This window comes from Pipra filicauda, unplaced genomic scaffold (genome assembly GCF_003945595.2).
Source record: "Pipra filicauda isolate LSUMZ 115617 unplaced genomic scaffold, ASM394559v2 scaffold68_size4259465_pilon, whole genome shotgun sequence".
Lineage (NCBI taxonomy): Eukaryota > Metazoa > Chordata > Aves > Passeriformes > Pipridae > Pipra > Pipra filicauda.
The window spans coordinates 1,394,118-1,412,688 of record NW_024104853.1 but is presented as its reverse complement, the minus strand read 5'-3'; the positions used below and the strand labels follow the sequence as shown (position 1 = coordinate 1,412,688).

The 18,571-nt window shown below is 43.2% G+C and overlaps 2 protein-coding genes across 3 annotated transcripts in view; both read right to left on the bottom strand.

Moving 5' to 3' along the window:
• The window catches only part of GABRA5 (gamma-aminobutyric acid type A receptor subunit alpha5), a 53,682-nt gene extending 49,112 nt beyond the window's left edge, over nucleotides 1-4,570 (bottom strand). The window contains exon 1 of the mRNA XM_039388835.1: nucleotides 3,823-4,570. Coding sequence (XP_039244769.1) covers nucleotides 3,823-3,908 — 86 coding nt within the window. The 5' untranslated portion in view covers nucleotides 3,909-4,570. The remainder of the gene's footprint in view (nucleotides 1-3,822) is intronic.
• LOC120324758 (translation initiation factor IF-2-like) lies at nucleotides 3,893-5,821 on the bottom strand. 2 transcript variants are annotated; one of them, XM_039388841.1, is made up of 3 exons: nucleotides 5,338-5,821; nucleotides 4,589-4,643; nucleotides 3,893-3,975 (listed from the first exon to the last, which is right to left on the bottom strand). In XM_039388841.1, exons 1-2 carry the CDS (start codon nucleotides 5,815-5,817, stop codon nucleotides 4,611-4,613), a joined length of 513 nt encoding a protein of 170 aa, XP_039244775.1. In that variant the 5' UTR covers nucleotides 5,818-5,821; the 3' UTR covers nucleotides 3,893-3,975; nucleotides 4,589-4,610. The 2 variants fall into 2 exon arrangements, with proteins under 2 accessions (XP_039244775.1, XP_039244776.1); XM_039388842.1 differs by having other exon boundaries at nucleotides 3,897-3,975; nucleotides 4,585-4,643.
• Nucleotides 5,822-18,571: the final 12,750 nt, after the last annotated feature.

The window sequence follows — 18,571 nt, the reverse complement described above, 5'->3', positions numbered from 1 at the left end:
AATATTATTTTCATATTTTTAAAGAATAATTTAATTCGTTTATTTAGAAAGATCAGTATTTTAGCACCTTCTGGGAAGGAGCAATTTGTGAGCAGTGCAATGAAAGCCTGTTTTTTATAGAGTGACATCTTACAGTCCTCACCCCCTTGCAACTTAATGTCCCTTTCAGTGTCCTGAATTTCTTCCAGGGTCATTAAACACTTCCCAGTACTCTCATCTCTCCAGGTCACTGACCTGCAACTTCACTGGGATGCATTGCATGCCAGGGCTTCTCCTAAACTAAGTACATGCTGGCTGGATGGCAGGTACGTGCCTGCTATTTGGCCAGCTGGCTGACCAGAGATGCTGAAGCCGTAGCCTGCTGTTCAGCAGTGGGATTGACTGATGGTTGTCTGACTGCTCCAAGAAGTTCTAGATACCCACTTAGTTTTCCAATTACTAAAATTGTCTAATGGATTTAAAAAGGTATCTGGAGATATGGAGAAGGAAAGGAAAACAGAATAAAAAAAAATAAACAGACAAGCATGACTGCATAAGATATGATAATTCTTACAAAATTAGTCTTTAAAAATATGAGGAAGAACTCCCAAGCATCACAAGTACTTGGAAAGGGATATCCCTGCAGAATTAACTGCTTAGGGCTGCAGAGACTAACTTGAAATAACGGTCTAAAGGAGAGGTATGTTCTGCCTAAATAGCAGGATTATAGTCTTAGTGATAAGGGCTGTGAGCTAGAGAAGAAGTATGTGAAACTACAGACACACTACGGACTGAATTCTTAAGAGTGTACAGAGAAATACTGGGTTGGCTACATATAATTGGGATCTTCTGTTCTCTGTGTTTCTACTATTATAAATATTATTAGCAGATGGCAACTAAACTGTGGGTACATGAACAACGTCCGTCCCTGTTAGTTTTGGCTTTCAGACAGATTTCTGAAATTGCACGTCCAAAACAGGACTGTGGATCACCAACGTGTCCCCAGAGATGTGCCCATGGACGGCCTGGGACTTGTGCAATAAAAGCCAGGACCCAGTAAGACTGGCCAGCATGGAGCTGAACACAGGCTACCTTGTCTCACACAGATCTGCGTGCAAACAGCCACCCATGGCTCCAACCCTCACAGGGCTGCCAACACCTGGCCTCCTCGAGGGCCCACAAGGAATCAGTCTCTTGTCTTACCTGAAAACACTCTTGATGGTTGTATTTGACTTTTAGTCATTCTCTAGCCTTATTATTAATGTTAAGTTTCAAGACAATTGTGAACTATCTTGGAATGCTTAAGTAAAATAAGTTGCTAGAACATTATACAACTCAAGGCTGAACTCAAGCAAGCTTGAAAAAGCTTTGACTCATGCTGGACCGTTTCTGCAGATGTAAACTCATAAAACTGTTATACCAACAGAGCGAGAGGCGGGGAAGACTTCACATCCTCTTCTCAGTTCATCTACATCTTTGAATTTTAATTAATTCACTGATTTTTCTTTAAATAACTTCTACCAACTCTGTCTACAGTCCTTCTCTACTGCGTATTAGTGTGGATAATTCTCGATAGTCATTACACATTTATGTTAAACATTAATCACAGACTTTTGTAGAGATTTATCAAGTAGCCTAGGAGATTGAGATATGTAATTTTTGTTTATTTAACCAGGCATTGTGCATCAAAATCCCCCAAGGTGGCTTTAACTATGTTAGCAAAAACTGCATTTATGATTTAATATAAATATGGACTGACTATGGAGAACTGTAGAAAAATCTCTGCTTCATCTGTAATGCCCTCCTGTATTTTGGTTTTTAATTTGTGCTCTTTCAACCAATCACTTTTATCAAGCACATTGCAAAACACACTGCAATATAACAGCACAGTACAAACATGGATGAAGCTAATAAAGAAGAACCTGCTATCAACAGCAAGTGTTATCAGTATTAGATTCCTGCAGTTAATACAGCAGCCTACATGTTAATTGTACCTTTCTGTCCTGAAGAGTCAGTCCCAAAGCACTTAGCAAATTACACTCTGAAACTGCTTCTGCCTCTGAAACAGAAGCACTGGAGCATCCTCTGTCTTTTGAGCAGGGTCAAAAATCAGCCCTAAGGCACTGTGTGAATGGTGCAGTGAATTGGAGCTGCTTATCTCTACAGGCCTGGACTAAAATTACTAGATTAGAAATGGGGGGCAAGGAGGATGGGGGGAACTTATGTGATGATCTCATTTTAGTGCATAGAAGCTTTTTGACTAACTCACAAAAAACAAATGTCCTAGTTTCATCTAACTGTCCTGTTTTGATTATCTGCCAGGTTACATGTTATACTGATTCCTACCTGGGACCTTCATTCAGTATTTTCTTTGGAGTCGAAAGGGACAGTTAAACCCTCAGGCTTTTGGGTTGTTTTTAGGTTTGGATTCATTTTTTTTTTTTACAGCCTTACCTATCTATTCTTCTGTTAGAGAAGAAACACAGTTAAAAGACCCCCCCATACCAAGCAGGTCATGCTCAACTATTGCAATGTGCTGCCTTCTGCAGGGACGATGAACAGTCAAGAAGGACTTAAGGTTATAGTCATCAAGATTTTCTTATTTTGAAAATACTTTGTCGAATTACAACAATGTAAAGACAAGTTTAAAACCACTCCCACACTATCTATGCCCTCTTCATTTCTATCACAAAGTCCTGGGAGAGTTTTCCCTTAGACCACAGTGAAAGCAGGATCAAGTTTTTTCAAGGTGGATAAATGAGTGTACAACTCTTTGCATCCTTTGTAGAGTGCAGTCCTACAATTGTTCCTATAAACCACTGTGGTCACAGGCTTCCGTCTGTGTACACAGGACATGTGCTGGAGACCAGGTTAAGTTTTGCTTACAGCGCGGACAGTCATCACTTGGTTTGGTCTTACTCCTAGTTCCAATCTGGAACAAGTCACTTTGCTTGAAATCAGAAACTGATTTGCATCTCCATTTTGTGTCTTCTTATAGCAAGGAATTGATGGGTGTGCTTGTGAATCAGAATGTTGGGAGGATTCATTTTTTTTCTGGTGAAATCATAAATAATTGTTCTCCTCCACAAAGAAGAATCAACCTACGTTTCCTGAGCACTTGCAAAACGCTTTTTCCAGATTCCATTACATAGCTCAATTTTGGAAAGTTCTTAATATCTCTGGGTATAGGAAAAACATATAAATAGAAGGTTTCTGACATTATTTTTCATTTTCTAAGAGCTATAGTTGCAGTATTTTTTTGATACAGCTTTCAGAATATCACTGTCAGGGAAGCACCCAAAGCAAAAATAAGAAAACAGGATTCCTTGCTATATGCTTCAGGGAAACACAATTTCTAATTATTCTAACAAGTTTCAAACTCAGACATCCTTCTGAACAGTCACTATCTTAGCTTAATCACCAGAAAAGCCTGTACCAGCTAGTAGCATGCACCGAGTCCCACTGTTGCAGTCTTGCACTACTGCCTATAACCTGCATCCATCAGGCAAGAGGGAAGGTGCAAGACCCTTGCATCACAGATACAGAAGCAGGGAGCACCACAGCCCCTGGCTGTGCTAAACCCAGGTCAGAGCACTCAGCATCTGTAGGCCTGGTCTGTGCCCTTTGTGCCCTCCAAGCCTTCCCGCAACAGCACGAAGAACTGACACAAGAGGGTAAATCTGAAGAGGAGCGTAAATCACTCCCTTCCCCCTGACACCAGCACATTAAGATGAAATGCAAAGCCTGGTTGTTTTGTTCAGCTGCTCCACACCACACAGAGACATGGTTTTTCATTTACTTAAAAAACCCACAGCAAAAATTCAAACACAATTGGCAACTCACCCAAAGTGGCTGGCTAAACTCATGGAAACGCAGAAGAGGAAGAAGTTTTTGATCATGATAAAGTCAGAGACCATCCCATTGTCCATTCCAGAGGAGAAAAAGAATGCAGGTGGTTGCTTTGGTGAAGGTGCAGCTGTTCACTTTGTTCTTACGCTGCAACAATACAAAAAAATTTGAAAATCATTGCACGGACAAAAAGCGGGATAGCTGAGTTCAGCTAAGACCGCATCTTCTGCTATCTGCGTTTCTCACAAACTTATCTAGGCTTATGTAAACATCAGCTGTTTATGTAAAGTTGTATGTCTTCAAGGACATGTTTTACCTTCTGCTGACAGCAAACTGCAAAACAGGAAAAATTCTTTGTGGCCCAGTTTTCCCTTATATTCATCTGTTGTATAAGTAACTAAAGAAAAAGTCACCATTTTCCAAATGCCAATTTCAACCCTTTACCTATTTCAACAACTTCCACATGCCTGCAAACCCAGGGCTGTGTGCAGCCTCCGCATCCTTTGCTTTCATCGCAATTTTTTCCCATTAAATACCCGGCTTCCCTTTCCAAAATCCCAGTTGAAATGCCAAGAAACACCTACTGCTTCTTGGAATTCATGCTGCTGATGCACAGCTTAGCAAAAGGAGGGTGGGTTGCTGGGGGTGGGGGGAGAGGGTAAAAAGTGACCTTCCCCTCAAAGGCACATAAACCTCACGCTAGCATGAAGAATGACAGTAATGTAGCTGCTCCAGTGAATGCCGCTTTCTGGATACCTGCCTCAGCGACCAGATCACCAATTTCAGCATTGTGCACTAACGTTTTCCTCTGTGCCCTATTAAAAACAAAACAAACAAAAAAAAACCAAACAAAAAAACCCCAAAACCACAACAACCCGCCTCCCCAAATAAACACCAAAACAAAGCCCAAACACACAAACAAAGGAAACACTGAAAACCCAACAAAAACCCCAAAACAGACCCCAAAAACACACCTTGAGGGGAATTGGCTGGATTTTCCACCTGAACCCTGTGTCCCCGCGCTATATCGCACAACAACTTACTCTCCCACCCCGCCGGCAAGCCAAGACACCCGAACCGAAAGCCGTCCCCCGGGGCTCCCCCCGCCCGGCCCGCGCTGCCCCGCAGCGGGTCCCGCTATCTCTGCGCCGCTCCCTACCGGGCACTGCGGGGCCGCCGCTCCCTTCTGAGCGCCCGCAGCCCTGGCCCGCCCGCACCTGTCCGGGGACCGCCGCTCACTCGCCGCCGCCGCCGCCCGGGCACTGCGCCCCGGGGCGCCGCGCACCGCTCCGCAGGGCTCCGCGGACGGGGACACCTGCCCGCCCGCCCCGCCGCCCCTGTCCCTCTTCCCTCCCCAGCGCCCGCGAGGCCCTCGGGCTCGCCCCCGCCCCTCCCGCCGGCCGAAGTTTCCCGCGGCCATGTGCGCGGCGGTGTCCGCCCGGGGGTCCGCGGCCGGGGCTCCCCGCCGCCCTCCGTCCGCCCGGCCGGGCGCGGGAGCCCGGCGCTTACCAGCCGCCGGCGGGGGGACGAGGGCGAGGGGGCGGTGTTTGCCTGAAAGTTGCGGAGCGGCAGCGGGAGCGGGAGCGGCGGCGCTGCCTCCCGGCCGCTGGCAAGCGCGGCCCCGCCGCAGCGCCGCGCCCGCGCCACCCCCGCGCCGAGACCGCGGCCGGGAGCGCGGGGAGGTGTGCGGGGCGCGCCCGACCCTCGGGGACCCAGGCGGGGACCTCCCGGGAAGAGGCCGCTCCCGGAGCCGTCGCAGCCCCGGGAGGCTTCAGCGGCTCCCTGGGCTCCCCGCGCCGAACTCCCGGGAGCAGGTCCCACCGAGCGTCCCACGGGCCTGGGTCCCGGGCGAGTCCGGCCGGCACCGACCGTTCTCGGGGAGCGGGAGCCCCTGCCACAGCCAAGCCCTGCGGGTGTCCTGTAGCCTTGGGGCAGGGGCACCCACCACGCCGGAGGCTTGCCGGTATATATGCTCCTTACACCACACATGTATAATCGTACGTATATATACACACACCCGTACATACCCAGATCTGTATCTATACTCCTCTTCTGTAGCCGATGGACCTGACCTAAACCATCATAGGTCTTAAATGCTGAAGTGGGATTTTCTATCCACAACATAAACTCTCTTTGTACATCCTCATTATTAGACGTCCAGGGTTTGTATCGGTATTAAAAATTCCAGGAGTCTTGCAGTAACTTCGAGGTTTCCTTGTGACTGTGTGTGCTGCTATTCCAGAAAAATGGATGCACTGCTTCACAGCCTCAATAATGGGAGCTTTACACTTGCTACGTGTTCGTCACATATATAATGTACTGCTTGCAGGTGCCTTTCGAGCCATGTGAAAGATGAAATGGGTGTTGTATGATGTTGTATGATGAAATGAGCCCCAGGTCCCGGGGATTCCTTGGGATGCATGCAGTATTTTGCAGCGTGCACATATTACACGTGATAATATATGATTTCAATATATACTGCTGTGATCATACTTTGAAATAACATTGCAAACTTGGTTATTAAATTACCAGATCTAACGAGGTAATGCCTGTCTTTAAGGGAACATTATGGATCAAGGAAGCATTTGTCTTTTCTCTATATCCATAAAAAAAGCCTATGAATTTAATCCCTCCACCGAAATCAGTATTGATTCTGTAGCTCATTGCCACAGAGGGTGGCTGCTGTATGTATGCCTAGTCCATGGTATGCACCGTCTAAGTTGAAAATAGGTCCTTAGGAATTTCAGTTTACATTTTTTCCCACCTAACAAAACTAGAAATGTAGCCCCAGGGAGAATTTCTGTGTAAACAAGGAATAATTTTTCTAGTATCAATTGAGTAGCATTTTCTCAGACAGTTCTTTGTAATTCCCCTCTTCAATATTCCCTTGAGACTTCCCAGGGTTTGGACTAGATGATCTTTAAAGGTCCCATCCAACCCAAACCAGTCTACATTTCTATGGCTCTATATGTGGTGCTTAGCTGTGTTCAAGTTTTACAGCAATGATTTATGATCTTAAATGCAGAGCCAATGACATACGTTGTTCCTCGTTGTTCCTTGGTGACTTCAGTAAATATGAAGTTGTGAATGAATGTTGCTATCAGAACAGCTTTCTGGATGCTTAAAAATATCTGAGTAAAGTAGTATGAAGCGCCAGTAGTTTCTCATGATAATGTTCTTGCCTAGGAGCGTTTAAATCACATTTTCTACAGTGCTTTCATTTCTGGTACGAACTATTTATATCTCCATATAGGTGATACTGTAAAAATATGTGAGCTTTAAATAATTTCACAAAAGCGAGACACAGGAATATAAGCCTAGACTTTTGTGCAAATGGGAAAGAGCTGTGTGCTCTGGCCTCTTGCTCCAGCTCCCCAGTGAGCAGAAGTGTGCCTCGGTTCCTCTGACTAGTTCCATCTTCTCCACGAAGCCATATGCTGCAGATCTGCTTCTCAACAGCAAAGGCAGGAAGCGCTTAGGAATCGGTGGAGCAGAATAGCAAGAAAATGTTAAAGGAAAGCTTAAAGAAAAGAAAATAATGGTATAATCACAAAACATTTTGGGTTGGAAAGGAATCTTAGAGATCACCTAGTTCCACCCCCCTGCCATGGGCAACAACGCCACGAAAACGCCTTACTCGGCGAAGGGGCGAGCTGAGGAGTGCGGGTGTCACGCAATCCGGTGCCGCCCACGCCGCGCCGAGCCCACCTGCTCCTCCCGCCGTGTCACTGTCACTGCGGTGGCGACCTCAGCCAAGGGCTGCTGTTCGGGCCACCGCCGCCGGAGGGCAGCACAGCTCCACACAAGCGGCCGGGGACAGCGCGGGGGGCTTGGGGAGCCGGGCAGCGCCCGGGGTGTCACGTACCGGGATGCTCAAACACTGATCGCGTAGGTTTTCGGGCTGGATCCCGGCAGGACGGTGGCTTTGGTCTGTGATAGCAGTTATTGCCAGCAATAGAGAGATCGCTACTTTGAAGGCAACGGTATTGTACGTCTTCCGCTTCTTCAGGCACTCCTTTCTGATTCACATTCCCTCTGTTTGTAATCCTTATCCTCCTTGTCACGTTTGAAAGGATATGTTGAATTTAGTATGTTAAACAAATCCTTTTTATTGGGGTCAGGGAAATGCTTTGGTCGTTTGGTTGATTGTTCTCTGTGCTGGTGTTTAGCAACAGCCAGCACGGCCATTCCATACTGTGATTTTTCTTCAGATTTGGTAGAAATTTTGTGTGGTCCCTCTCTGACATTTCTCCTCCCTCCTTCATTAAGTAGCGTTGCTTATTTGTAGGGACGAATGTATTTGGGCTAGATCATTCTCTACATCATACTGAAACAATAGTGCAGGCAAATTGGACTGTGATTTTTACTGTGGTGCACACTTGGGAGCTCACTGGGAAATGCACACCAACCCCTAACACTGACACTCTGTGTTAGAAAATGGCTTGTTGTGCCAGCAGCCAAAGGCCTCTCTGTAATTGATCGAGTCATTCCTTCTTCCAAGAGAGCTACAGAAAACTCATGAACTGTATGAAGGTGTCAGAATTGAGCCAAGTAAGCTCTTCAAAGATATTCTCTTCTACCAAAACAATTCACTTCTGACATCTAGGTGGAGAGGACTGCCTGTTTTCTTGAAATCTTCTGCCTTTGGCCTCCTAGCTAAGACTCCACAAAAGGCAGCACTTGGAATAGTGACTTTGGTGATACAAATCCTTTTCCAATAGAGAGCAGTCTGAATTCATCAGTCATTGAAGGAATCCGTAATCATCAGCTAATACTGACTCAGCCACTCTCAACATAGAAACTGGATCTGAACAAAAGGTGAAAGTCTTGTTTTCACTCCTTTCTTTAACAGTATCTGTAAAAACCACAGTCAAGAGGCTTTTACTCAGCCCTGGTGAGTGCTGGGTCCAGCTTTGGGCTCCCCCGTATGGGAGAGACACGAACATAGTGGAAAAAGTTGAGCAAAGGACTAAGAAGATTATTTAAGGACAGGAGCATCTCTTCTATGAGGAGGGGCAGAGAGAGCTGGGACTGTTCAACCAGGAAAAGAAGATGCTCAGGGGGGGAACATATCTGTGTGTATTAATACCTGAAGGCAGAGGGCTGAAGAAGAGGGAGACAGACTCTGCTTAGTGATACCCACTGATATGTAAGTCTTATGAGGAGCGGCTGAGGAAGCTGGGGTTGTTTAGCCTGGAGAAAAGGAGGCTCAGGGGAGACCTTATCGCTCTCTACAGTTACCTGTGGGCAAGTTGGGGGTTGGTCTCTTCTCCCAGGCATCAAGTGACAGGGCGAGAGGTTCAGGTTGGACATCAGGAATAATTTCTACACAGAAAGGGTTGTTAAGCATTGGAACAGGTTACCCAGGGAAGTGGTGGAGTCACCATCCCTGGAGGTGTTCAAGAAGTGACAGGATGTGGCACTTAGTGCCATGGTCTAGTTAACAAAGTTGTGATCAGACAACTGCAAGAGAAGTGTAGGGAACAGAACAAAGTTCTCTATGTAACCTTTGTCGACCTCACCAAGACTTTTGATACTGTGAGCAGAAAAGGTCTATGGCAGATTTTGGAACGCTTAGGTTGTCCCCCCAAGTTCCTTAAAAATGATCATCTCACTCCATGAGGATCAGCACGGCCAGGTCAGATATGGCAATGCACTTTCTGAGCCCTTTCTAATATCTAATGGTGTGAAACAAGGCTGCGTTCTTGCTCCAACCCTATTCACAGTCTTTTTCAGCATGATGCTCCAAAGGGCCACGGCAGATCTCGAGGATCAGAACGGTATCTGCATTTGATATCATACTGATGGAAACCTTTTCAACCTAAGGCGACTGAAGGCCCACCCCAAGACCTTAAACCATCTTGTCCGGGAGCTGCTTTATGCTGATGACGCCGCCCTTGTTGCCCACACAGAAGCAGCTCTGCAGCGTTTAACATCCTGCTTTGCAGACACTGCTGAGCTCTTTGGGCTGGAAGTCAGCTTAAAAAAGACAGAAGTTCTCTATCAACCAGCACCTCAGGAAGTCTTCCATCATCCCCATATCACCATTGGCCAATCAGAGCTCAGATCAGTCCAACAGTTTAATTACCTAGGTAGCCTCATCTCCTCGGATGGTAAGATTGACGGGGAGATAGACAACAGGTTAGCAAAGGCATATAGTGCTTTTGGAAAGCTTCATAAAAGAGTATGGTGTAATAAACACTTGAAGAAAAGTACCAAGATCAGTGTTTACAGAGCCATAGTGCTGTCTACTCTCTTGTATGGTTCCAAATCATGGGTCATCTACCACCACCACCTGCGTCTCTTAGAACGTTTCCATCAACACTGTCTCTGCACAATCCTAAACATCCACTGGTCAGATTATGTGACCAATACATCTGTTCTAGAACAAGCAGCAGTCACTAGCATTGAGGCCATGTTGCTGAGAATTCAGCTGCGTTGGGCAGGGCACGTCTCCAGGATGAAGGACCACCGCCTCCCTAAGATCTTGCTTTACGGTGAACTTGCCTCCGGCTGCCACAGGAGAGGAGCCCCAAAGAAAAGATACAAGGACTCCCTGAAACAACATCTCAGCCTCGGCCACATTGATCATCATAACTGGTCTACTCTGGCCTCAAATCGGGAGGCCTGGAGACACACCATCTATAACGCTGCCGTTTCCTTTGAGAACGCACACAGGATCACTCTCGAGGAGAAAAGACAATGCAGAAAGAATCGTATCCTGCTGAATACACCACCTAAGGAGTCTTTCTGCTGTGCCTTTTTCAATTGGATATGTCTATTTCGTATTGGCCTCATAAGTCACCAGCGTGCCTGTAACAAATGTGGATAGAACCTTCCTAAATCTTCGTTCGCGAAGCCTAGCCATGATGATGATGATGATGATGATGATGATGATGATGATGATGATGATGATGATGATGATGATCAGTCAAAGGTTGGACTTGATATCTTGAAGGTCTTTTCCAGCCTAAGTGATTCTGTGAATCTGCGACAGGGCAAGGTACAGTGGGCACAAGTTAAAAAACATGACATTCCATCTGAACACAAGAAAACACATTTTTATTTTGAGAGTGGTCAAACACAGGAACAGGTTGCCCAAAGATGTTGTGAAGTCTCTGTCTGCGGAGACAAAACCTGAAGGTAAATGATCCCGGGAAACCCACTGTAACTGACCCTGCTTGAGCAGGATGTGGGCCTGGCTAATCTCCAGAGGTGCCCTCTAGCCTCAACCATCCTGTGATCCTGGAAGCTACGAAAACTGTGTCAACCTGTGAAACTCTCTGTTACTTTCCCCAAACTATTTCCCAATTGTATCTGATAGTGAAATGATACAAACAACCTTGCTGATGTGAGAAGTAATAAAGTCAGATAGACTTTGAGGCATTTGGTGTATTTCTGAATGATAAAGAGGGATATCGATAGCCTTTTTTCCCTTCATGTACACCCACTCTGTAATGCCATGGACACCATAAAACATGACCAGTGCACTGCATTTCACTTGTCTGATGGGCCACGCTGCAGATAGAGCTGCATTTTGGACCTGGTGTTTTGATGGTTTGTTCTATGCACCCCAGTGGCAATAGGGAGCTATTTAACTGAGTTTCATGAAGGGTGGCTTGGGGTAGCGTAACACTGGGATGGATTGCTCAGAGATGGTCCCTTTTAGTGTGACACAGAAGACATCAGTGGCACCACTGGGAGTGAAAGGCAGGTGACTGTCTGCTCTGTTCTAGCAAAATTCCAGCTGGTTGTGAAAAGCGACACCTTTAACAAGTGACACTGATGCTTCTGCATGCTATTTGTTGTGATACCCAGAGCTACGGGTTCAAAGGTCTTAAAAACTTCATCTGATGCTAATCCTGAGCGGGTTGCTTTTTGCATGCATTCAGTTTAGAAATGAATGAAAGGCTACATTTTGTCTTTGGCAGTTCATCCTGTCTGTTATGGGCAATCTCCAGTCCATTTGCACATATTAGACTAACAGCTGAGAGAATATTCAGGGTGTGCCTGAATACTGTTGGCATGGATTTATAGAATGCCCTAAGTTTTAGTGTTTCTGAAAACCACTCTAGGCACCTTACAGAGGTCTCTACTCCAAGATTAGAGCCCTGGGTGCTGGAAGCCCTATTTCTCAAAAGTGGCTGGCAGGAAATATAAATGACTTTCCATCTCTGTCAGATACTTTGCCCCACTAGATCGGAGAAATGATTCCTAGATATACCTCTCCCACTCAAAGGAGTGGAGAACATTTCCAACATTTTTTGGTCCCTTGTAATGTTTTAATGCTCTAACCCTTGGATTAGAGCATTAAAGCAAAGGTTGTCTCTTGCTTAAAGTGACATCCCTGTCTGTCTGCACCCATATAAAGGGGTTCCATCTTTTTCCCCAAACCCACTTCATTGTCTAAGTCCTTACAATTCCCTTCTCTCTTACCAATTCTCTCCTGCCTACAGGTTAATCCAGCTGGTCCAGATCTACACAGTTTAAATTCCACCTGTGTGACTGAGATGAGTGTAAGTGTTGAAAGCCTAGCACTGGTCAATGAATAGCACCTGGCTAAGGCCAATGGTGGGGTCCATCAGACTTGGTACTGCCCTTGCAGCACCTTTGCAGGGAAATACTGCACACAGGCAGGTTTTGACAGTTCACTCATATCGGTTCAGCTTGTCAGTGAGGTAGCCCTTTTCTCCTCTGCCCTGGAAAAAAAAAATTTCCTCCACACCAGTGGATAGCAATGTGAAGTCAGAGCATGGGGTCAAACTTGATTGCAAATGTTTTTCCCATGGAAGAATTGTGGTTTTATTCATATTCTTGCTAGGTTCAGATGTGAAATCTGCTCCACGTTCCTACAGTCTGCCAAAGTCTGCCCTTCAGATACAAACCACAAAAGCCAAAGGGATTTGAAATGCATCCTGAACTGCTAGTTCACAGACTTAGATTCAGGAGGTGAAAGGGTCTACCTAACAATAGTCCCTCTTGAATCACACAGTCCACAAATTTTTGTAGCAGTATAAACTGTGACTTTCTGGTTTGCTTTTCTCTTGTTTTGTAAGGATACATGCTGTTTTTTTCTGTGTATTCATAAACTACAGCAAGTCACCTCCTCTGTGAGTATTATATCCCATGAACAAGGGCCTGCTGTTATCTCACCTTAAATCTGTCCCTGGTTTCTTCTTTTGTTGGCACAGTATTTTTAGCAGAAATAAGACTGTGGATGAGTGAGATTGGCATTGCAAGTGGATGGAGATTTGAAATAAGGGTGTCACTAATCAACGTTCATAACATGATGTTATTTTGGATTTGTTGTCCTTTATCAACAAATTGATTTGATGGACCTATACATAGTGGATACAGATGTGAAGTTCACACTTTGCCCACCTTCGAGCTGGACCAATTACAGGTTTCCTGCTTTGCAACCATAGACATTGTCCTAATAATATGGGAATTACAGTGCAAATAGGTGTACTTAAACTTCTTCACAGGCCTAGCAAGAAGCAACCGTATTCAAAAGACAAAGTTAGCAAACAGAAGAATATTTTGTCTTCTCAATCTGTGTGCTTTACTCAGCAGCAGCATTGTATCCTGACATTCTCAAGTGATTGCCTCTGGATCTTCCAGCTGTCCAGAATTTAAGTTTTAGACATGAAATATATAAACCATACTTTTTTTTTGCATAGAAAGAGACAATAATATAAGGGATGAATAAGTGTTCTCTAAACATGTAAAATACTTGTAACTAATGTGTTCAAGTAGATTATATGAAACATTGGTGATACATGCTTGTGTCTAAAACCTTTTAGTTTTCTTGTGTAAGCTTAAGGAGTTTTTTTACACACAAGTGAGCATCAACTCAGAAAACTTCCAATCAGATTTTTATGATCCCATCATATATAAAATACTTTTGATTAATTTATTCAAAATGGTTAAATTTATGGGTTCGTATTTTAGCTAGTTATAGTAGCAGTTATATCTATATTTGAAAAATAATGGGACATTAGGGTAGCATTTTATATAATCTTTTAGGCCTCAGTTTTCCTGTCTGGTGATTTGGGTGCATCTTTGCTGTATGGCACTGCATGGTGCACTCCTTGTGAGGATAGAGCACATCTTTAATGATACAATTGAGCAAAACCCCATCTAAGTAAGAAAGAACTTTGTGGAGAATGTCTACAACAATTCAACTTCATACATATGACCTTAATCAGGCTTAAACTAGAGCATATGAGTTATGCAACAATATTCAAGGCTATATGCATATGCTACTGTACATGTAATTCCCCATAACAGGAAGGAGATAACAAATCTTGCAAGGAACAACACAGAAAGTCATTGAACTAAGAGGGAAGGATCAATTTTGATAAATTCTTTATTAAGTATATATTCAAATATTCATAATGGATGGAAGGTGAATTTACTAATGGACAATATAGGACTATAGTAAACTAATGTACTAAGTGATGTTAAGGACAGAGTATTTGAAGTTTAGAAATTGGTTAAATACAGACAAGAGGTACCAAAATCTATTTGACATTTGGAGTACATCTCTGAATTTTATTCTACATACATATGTATGTATACCTCTCTCTCTCTCATATTTAGGTTATAAGCTCTACACATTTATGCATATTCATACATGTATGTACATATCAAGCCTACCTGTGAATTGGGTTTTGGCTATGTAAATTCTAAGATAAGATTGGATTAGTATGTTTTAAGTTGTTGTGATGAACTCAGTTCTTTTTTGGCTGCTATAGTTTCCGTATTTATTGCATTTCCCTGTATTGTTTATATGTGTGCTGGGCTACTGACAGAACTCATTATTTCTGCTTCTGATCAATATAGGTAACTGTCAAAGATGCCAAAAAATATTAATATCCACTTCTGTAAAATTTCACATAAGCCTTCCAGTCACTCTGTAATGATTCATTATAAAAATTAGCTGCTGCTACAGAAAAATACATTAATGTATACCATTTGGAAATCTGTAGACACAACTTACATTTATTTTAGGATTTGCAATGTGCTGATTTTCAGGCTGAATTTATTGGCAAGGGTTAGGTGGGAATAAATGTTCTCAGCAGTTCCGAATGCCATTAAATGTGAGTTCTGTTGTATAGATTCAAGTGATATAATTAATAAAATTCCAAGAAAAATGAAATTTTAAATTGTTTTATCTAGAATTAGCTTTTGCAGAAATTGAAGAAAATGAAATTTTAAATTGTTTTATCTAGAATTAGCTTTTGCAGAAATTGAACCGAACTACTAAAAAAAAAAAAAAAAGAAAAAGAAAACGAAGTAACCTGACAGTGCCTTGTTTTGAAAAATATATTGATGGAGATTTCACAATGATCTATATATAACACTACAGGATATTAAATATTAATGATTGAACTATAGCAACCATCACCGATGCAGGTGATGCCAGTCCTACAGCTTTGTAGGAAAAGGTTTTGTCAGTTCCAGTGCAGTACAATTCAGACAGATAAAAATAGTAACATATGTATTTGAGTCAATAAGCCAGATTTTCATGCAGTATAAATTGGCCAAGTGAAGGGCAGCAAAACTACACCCATGCATCAGCCGAGGTTATGCCTGGAGTGTGACCCAGCAATTATGATTAAGTCAATGAGAGTTTGTTTGAATCTGAAGAATGAGATTTGGCACAAATATTAAATAGGGGCATTTTTTTTTCATTTTAGTAGAAATTTATTCAATGAAAAATGTAAGTGGCTTGCTCACAAAACCACTGCAGCGCAGGCTCAAATTTGCCAATTTGTATTAGTCAGTGGAAAAAAGTAGACTCAAACGCTAGCGTTAATGAGCATGTTTGTTTCAATATTTCTAAAAATGTTAGTAGGATGGAAGAGGAGGATACGGTTGCAGAAAGAATTAAGAATAGCTGTGAGGAGTCGTGCTCAGCCCATGCTTCGGACATTCCCTTGGACTGTGAGAAAGTCAGATTAACTCTTTGCTATGGGCAGTCATTTTCTATTTGGCCATAGGGAATTTTTTATGGATTTTCCTTGTTCTCTCCTCATAAACTGTTCCACTTATAAAGATGAGTGAGTGTTCAGCATATTTATGCTGAATGTAGCAGATCCAAGTTCATTCCTGGATGCAGGGTGTTTTTTTTCACTACTTGTGCTGTAGCTTTTGAAGGAAGCAAACAGGCATATGAACTGGAGGGACAAGGCAGCACATTGTTCAGGTCCCCTGGCGGCACATTTATTGTGTCTGATCCTTCTTTAAAGTCCACAACAACTCTATTGGCTGCATATTTTTGAGAAACAAGACTCCTTGTGTAAGTAAGATAAGCTGGATTCATCACCCTGCCTTTTACCTTTAGTAACTGAAAACTAGTTTCAAGTTTGGGGCCATATATTTTGAACGGATCAGGCTGCTTGTCAATTACCTACAAGAAACTTTACCTGTTTGTCTAAACAGATCATGTGTGGATGCAAGGAGCTAACACCTGTATTAATTGTAGCAGACAGAGTGGGAATGGTCAATAAACATAGCATCTCAGTTGCACAGAAGAGGATCAAAAGAATAGCTTCAAAGAGAAAACAGTGACTTAAATAAAATATGACCACTAGAATGATTGCAGTTTGATCTACCGGTGTCATCCCAGTTTACTAAAAAGAAAAAAAAAATGAGAGCCATCAAATGTTAATCAGATGCTTTTTGCGTAGAGAATGCTGGAGCAGAATCCTGGGTATGTCCAAGACAGCAGGAGGGAAGGAGTTTCAGATGAAGAATCCAAGAAAAGAGACATTAAGCCTGACAGTTTTCCACTCCTACTGCATTTCATCATAAAGTGCCATTTTGCTGAAATCAGATTGTGGTGCTTTTATCACAGCTTTTTGAGTTCCGGTATCTACAGCACAGAAAAGTAAATTACACACCCTGGAACCACCAGAACCCCCCTAGCTAAGGCATCACCCAGGCACAGGTGAACGAGGTTCAAAACCCTTTTGTAAACACTGGACTGAAGTATTAGTCTCTTAATGTGAAAATAAATCCAAAATTCTGGAAACTGACTTTCAACTGCATGTCTTATTTTATGGATGACCAGCTTGAGCTGCCCAAGGTTTACAGAGCTCTTGCAGTGGTAGTCAAAGTTGGTGAGAGCTGTGGTTTCTCAGCACCTCTGACTGCAAGGCTGTGCAGTCTCCAGTAAAGTGCACAGGGTTTCAAGCCATGAATTTTAATCCTTGCTCTGCCACTAATTCACTGTGTAGCTCCAGGCAACTCCCTATCTCTTCAGCTGTAAAATGGGAATAATAATAATGGTTTCCTATCTTTCGGCAGCAATAAATTCATCTATGTTCTTGAGGCATGCAAATACTACAGTGATGAGTGGCCCAGAAAAGACCATGAAAAAATGAATAATTCTGTATTTACTGTGGGCTTTGGGTGTGCAGTAAATAAGGCACTGTTAACTGGCTGGTGAAGATTACTTTTCTAAATAGCTGCTTATTCAGTAGGTAATGTGTAATCAGTACCTACTTATTCTGTGTAATGAATGATAAAGGATTCCTTGGTGGAAAAAAGGGAGGCAAAGACACATTTCAAGAAAAATCTTAATAGTGATTTACAGGAAAGTACAGTTAGGAGTTCATCATCCATTTATGTTCTAGTGTTCTTCAGCTTTAAAGCTCTTGATTTTGGCAGCCACCATAACGTTATTCTGAGGCAATTGTCTTCTGTGCAGGTACATGATTAGATATAATAACTTGTTCCCTACTGTAAGAACAGGGACAATTTACTCAAAAATAGCATTTTGACTGTGCACATCTATCATTCTTCATGTGCAATTATTTCTGTCTGAAAACCAGGAAAAACAAATATGACCTCTTCATTTTTTTTCCAATGGCTTTTCTGATCACACCATCATATTCCCACTCTTATATTGCATTTTTCTGAGTTCTCAGATTAGTTTCAGGGTAAGCAACCTGTTCAATTTGTTACAGTGTCTCTCTCTTTGTACACAAATAAATTTCCCTCAAAGGACTCCTCTTGTAACAAATACATTTTTGATGTTGAAAGTAGCAAGGAAAAGAATGAAGACACAAAGACCACTGTACAAGGTGGTATGCTAACACTTCAATTCTAACTTTATTAGAGTAGTCTGAGCATGTTTATCCTGCAGTTTAAGTGCTTATTAGACCATTGCTATCACATCTGTTAAAAGAATGTGCAATCTGCAAAACAAGCTGCCAAATGTACCTTTACAATTACATTGTTCAGAGACCTGTACTGTCATTCTGCCTGGGTAGAGGAGGGAAGAGAAGTGCATGTTGTCTACCTTGTCTTCAGCAAGGAGTTTGTCACTGTCTCCCATAAGATCCTCATAGGTAAGATCAGAAAGTGTGCATTAGATGTGTGCACAGTGAGATGGATCAAGAACTGGACAAACAGCAGAGCTCAGAGGGTTGTGATCAGCAGCACAGAGTCCAGTTGTAGGCCTACAGTGAGCAATGTTCCTCAGGAGTCAGTGCTGGGACCAGTCTTGTTCAATTTATTCATCAATGACCTGGATGAAGGGATGGAGTGTACCCTCAGCAAGTTTGTTGGTAATACAAAACCAGAAGGAGTGGCTGATACACCAGAAGGCTGCCAGTCAGTGAGACTTGGACAGGATGGAGAGTTGGGCAGGGAGGAACCTAAAGAAGTTCAATAAAGGCAAGTGTGGGATCCCGTACCTAGGCAGGAATAACCTCGTTCCCCAGTACAGGTT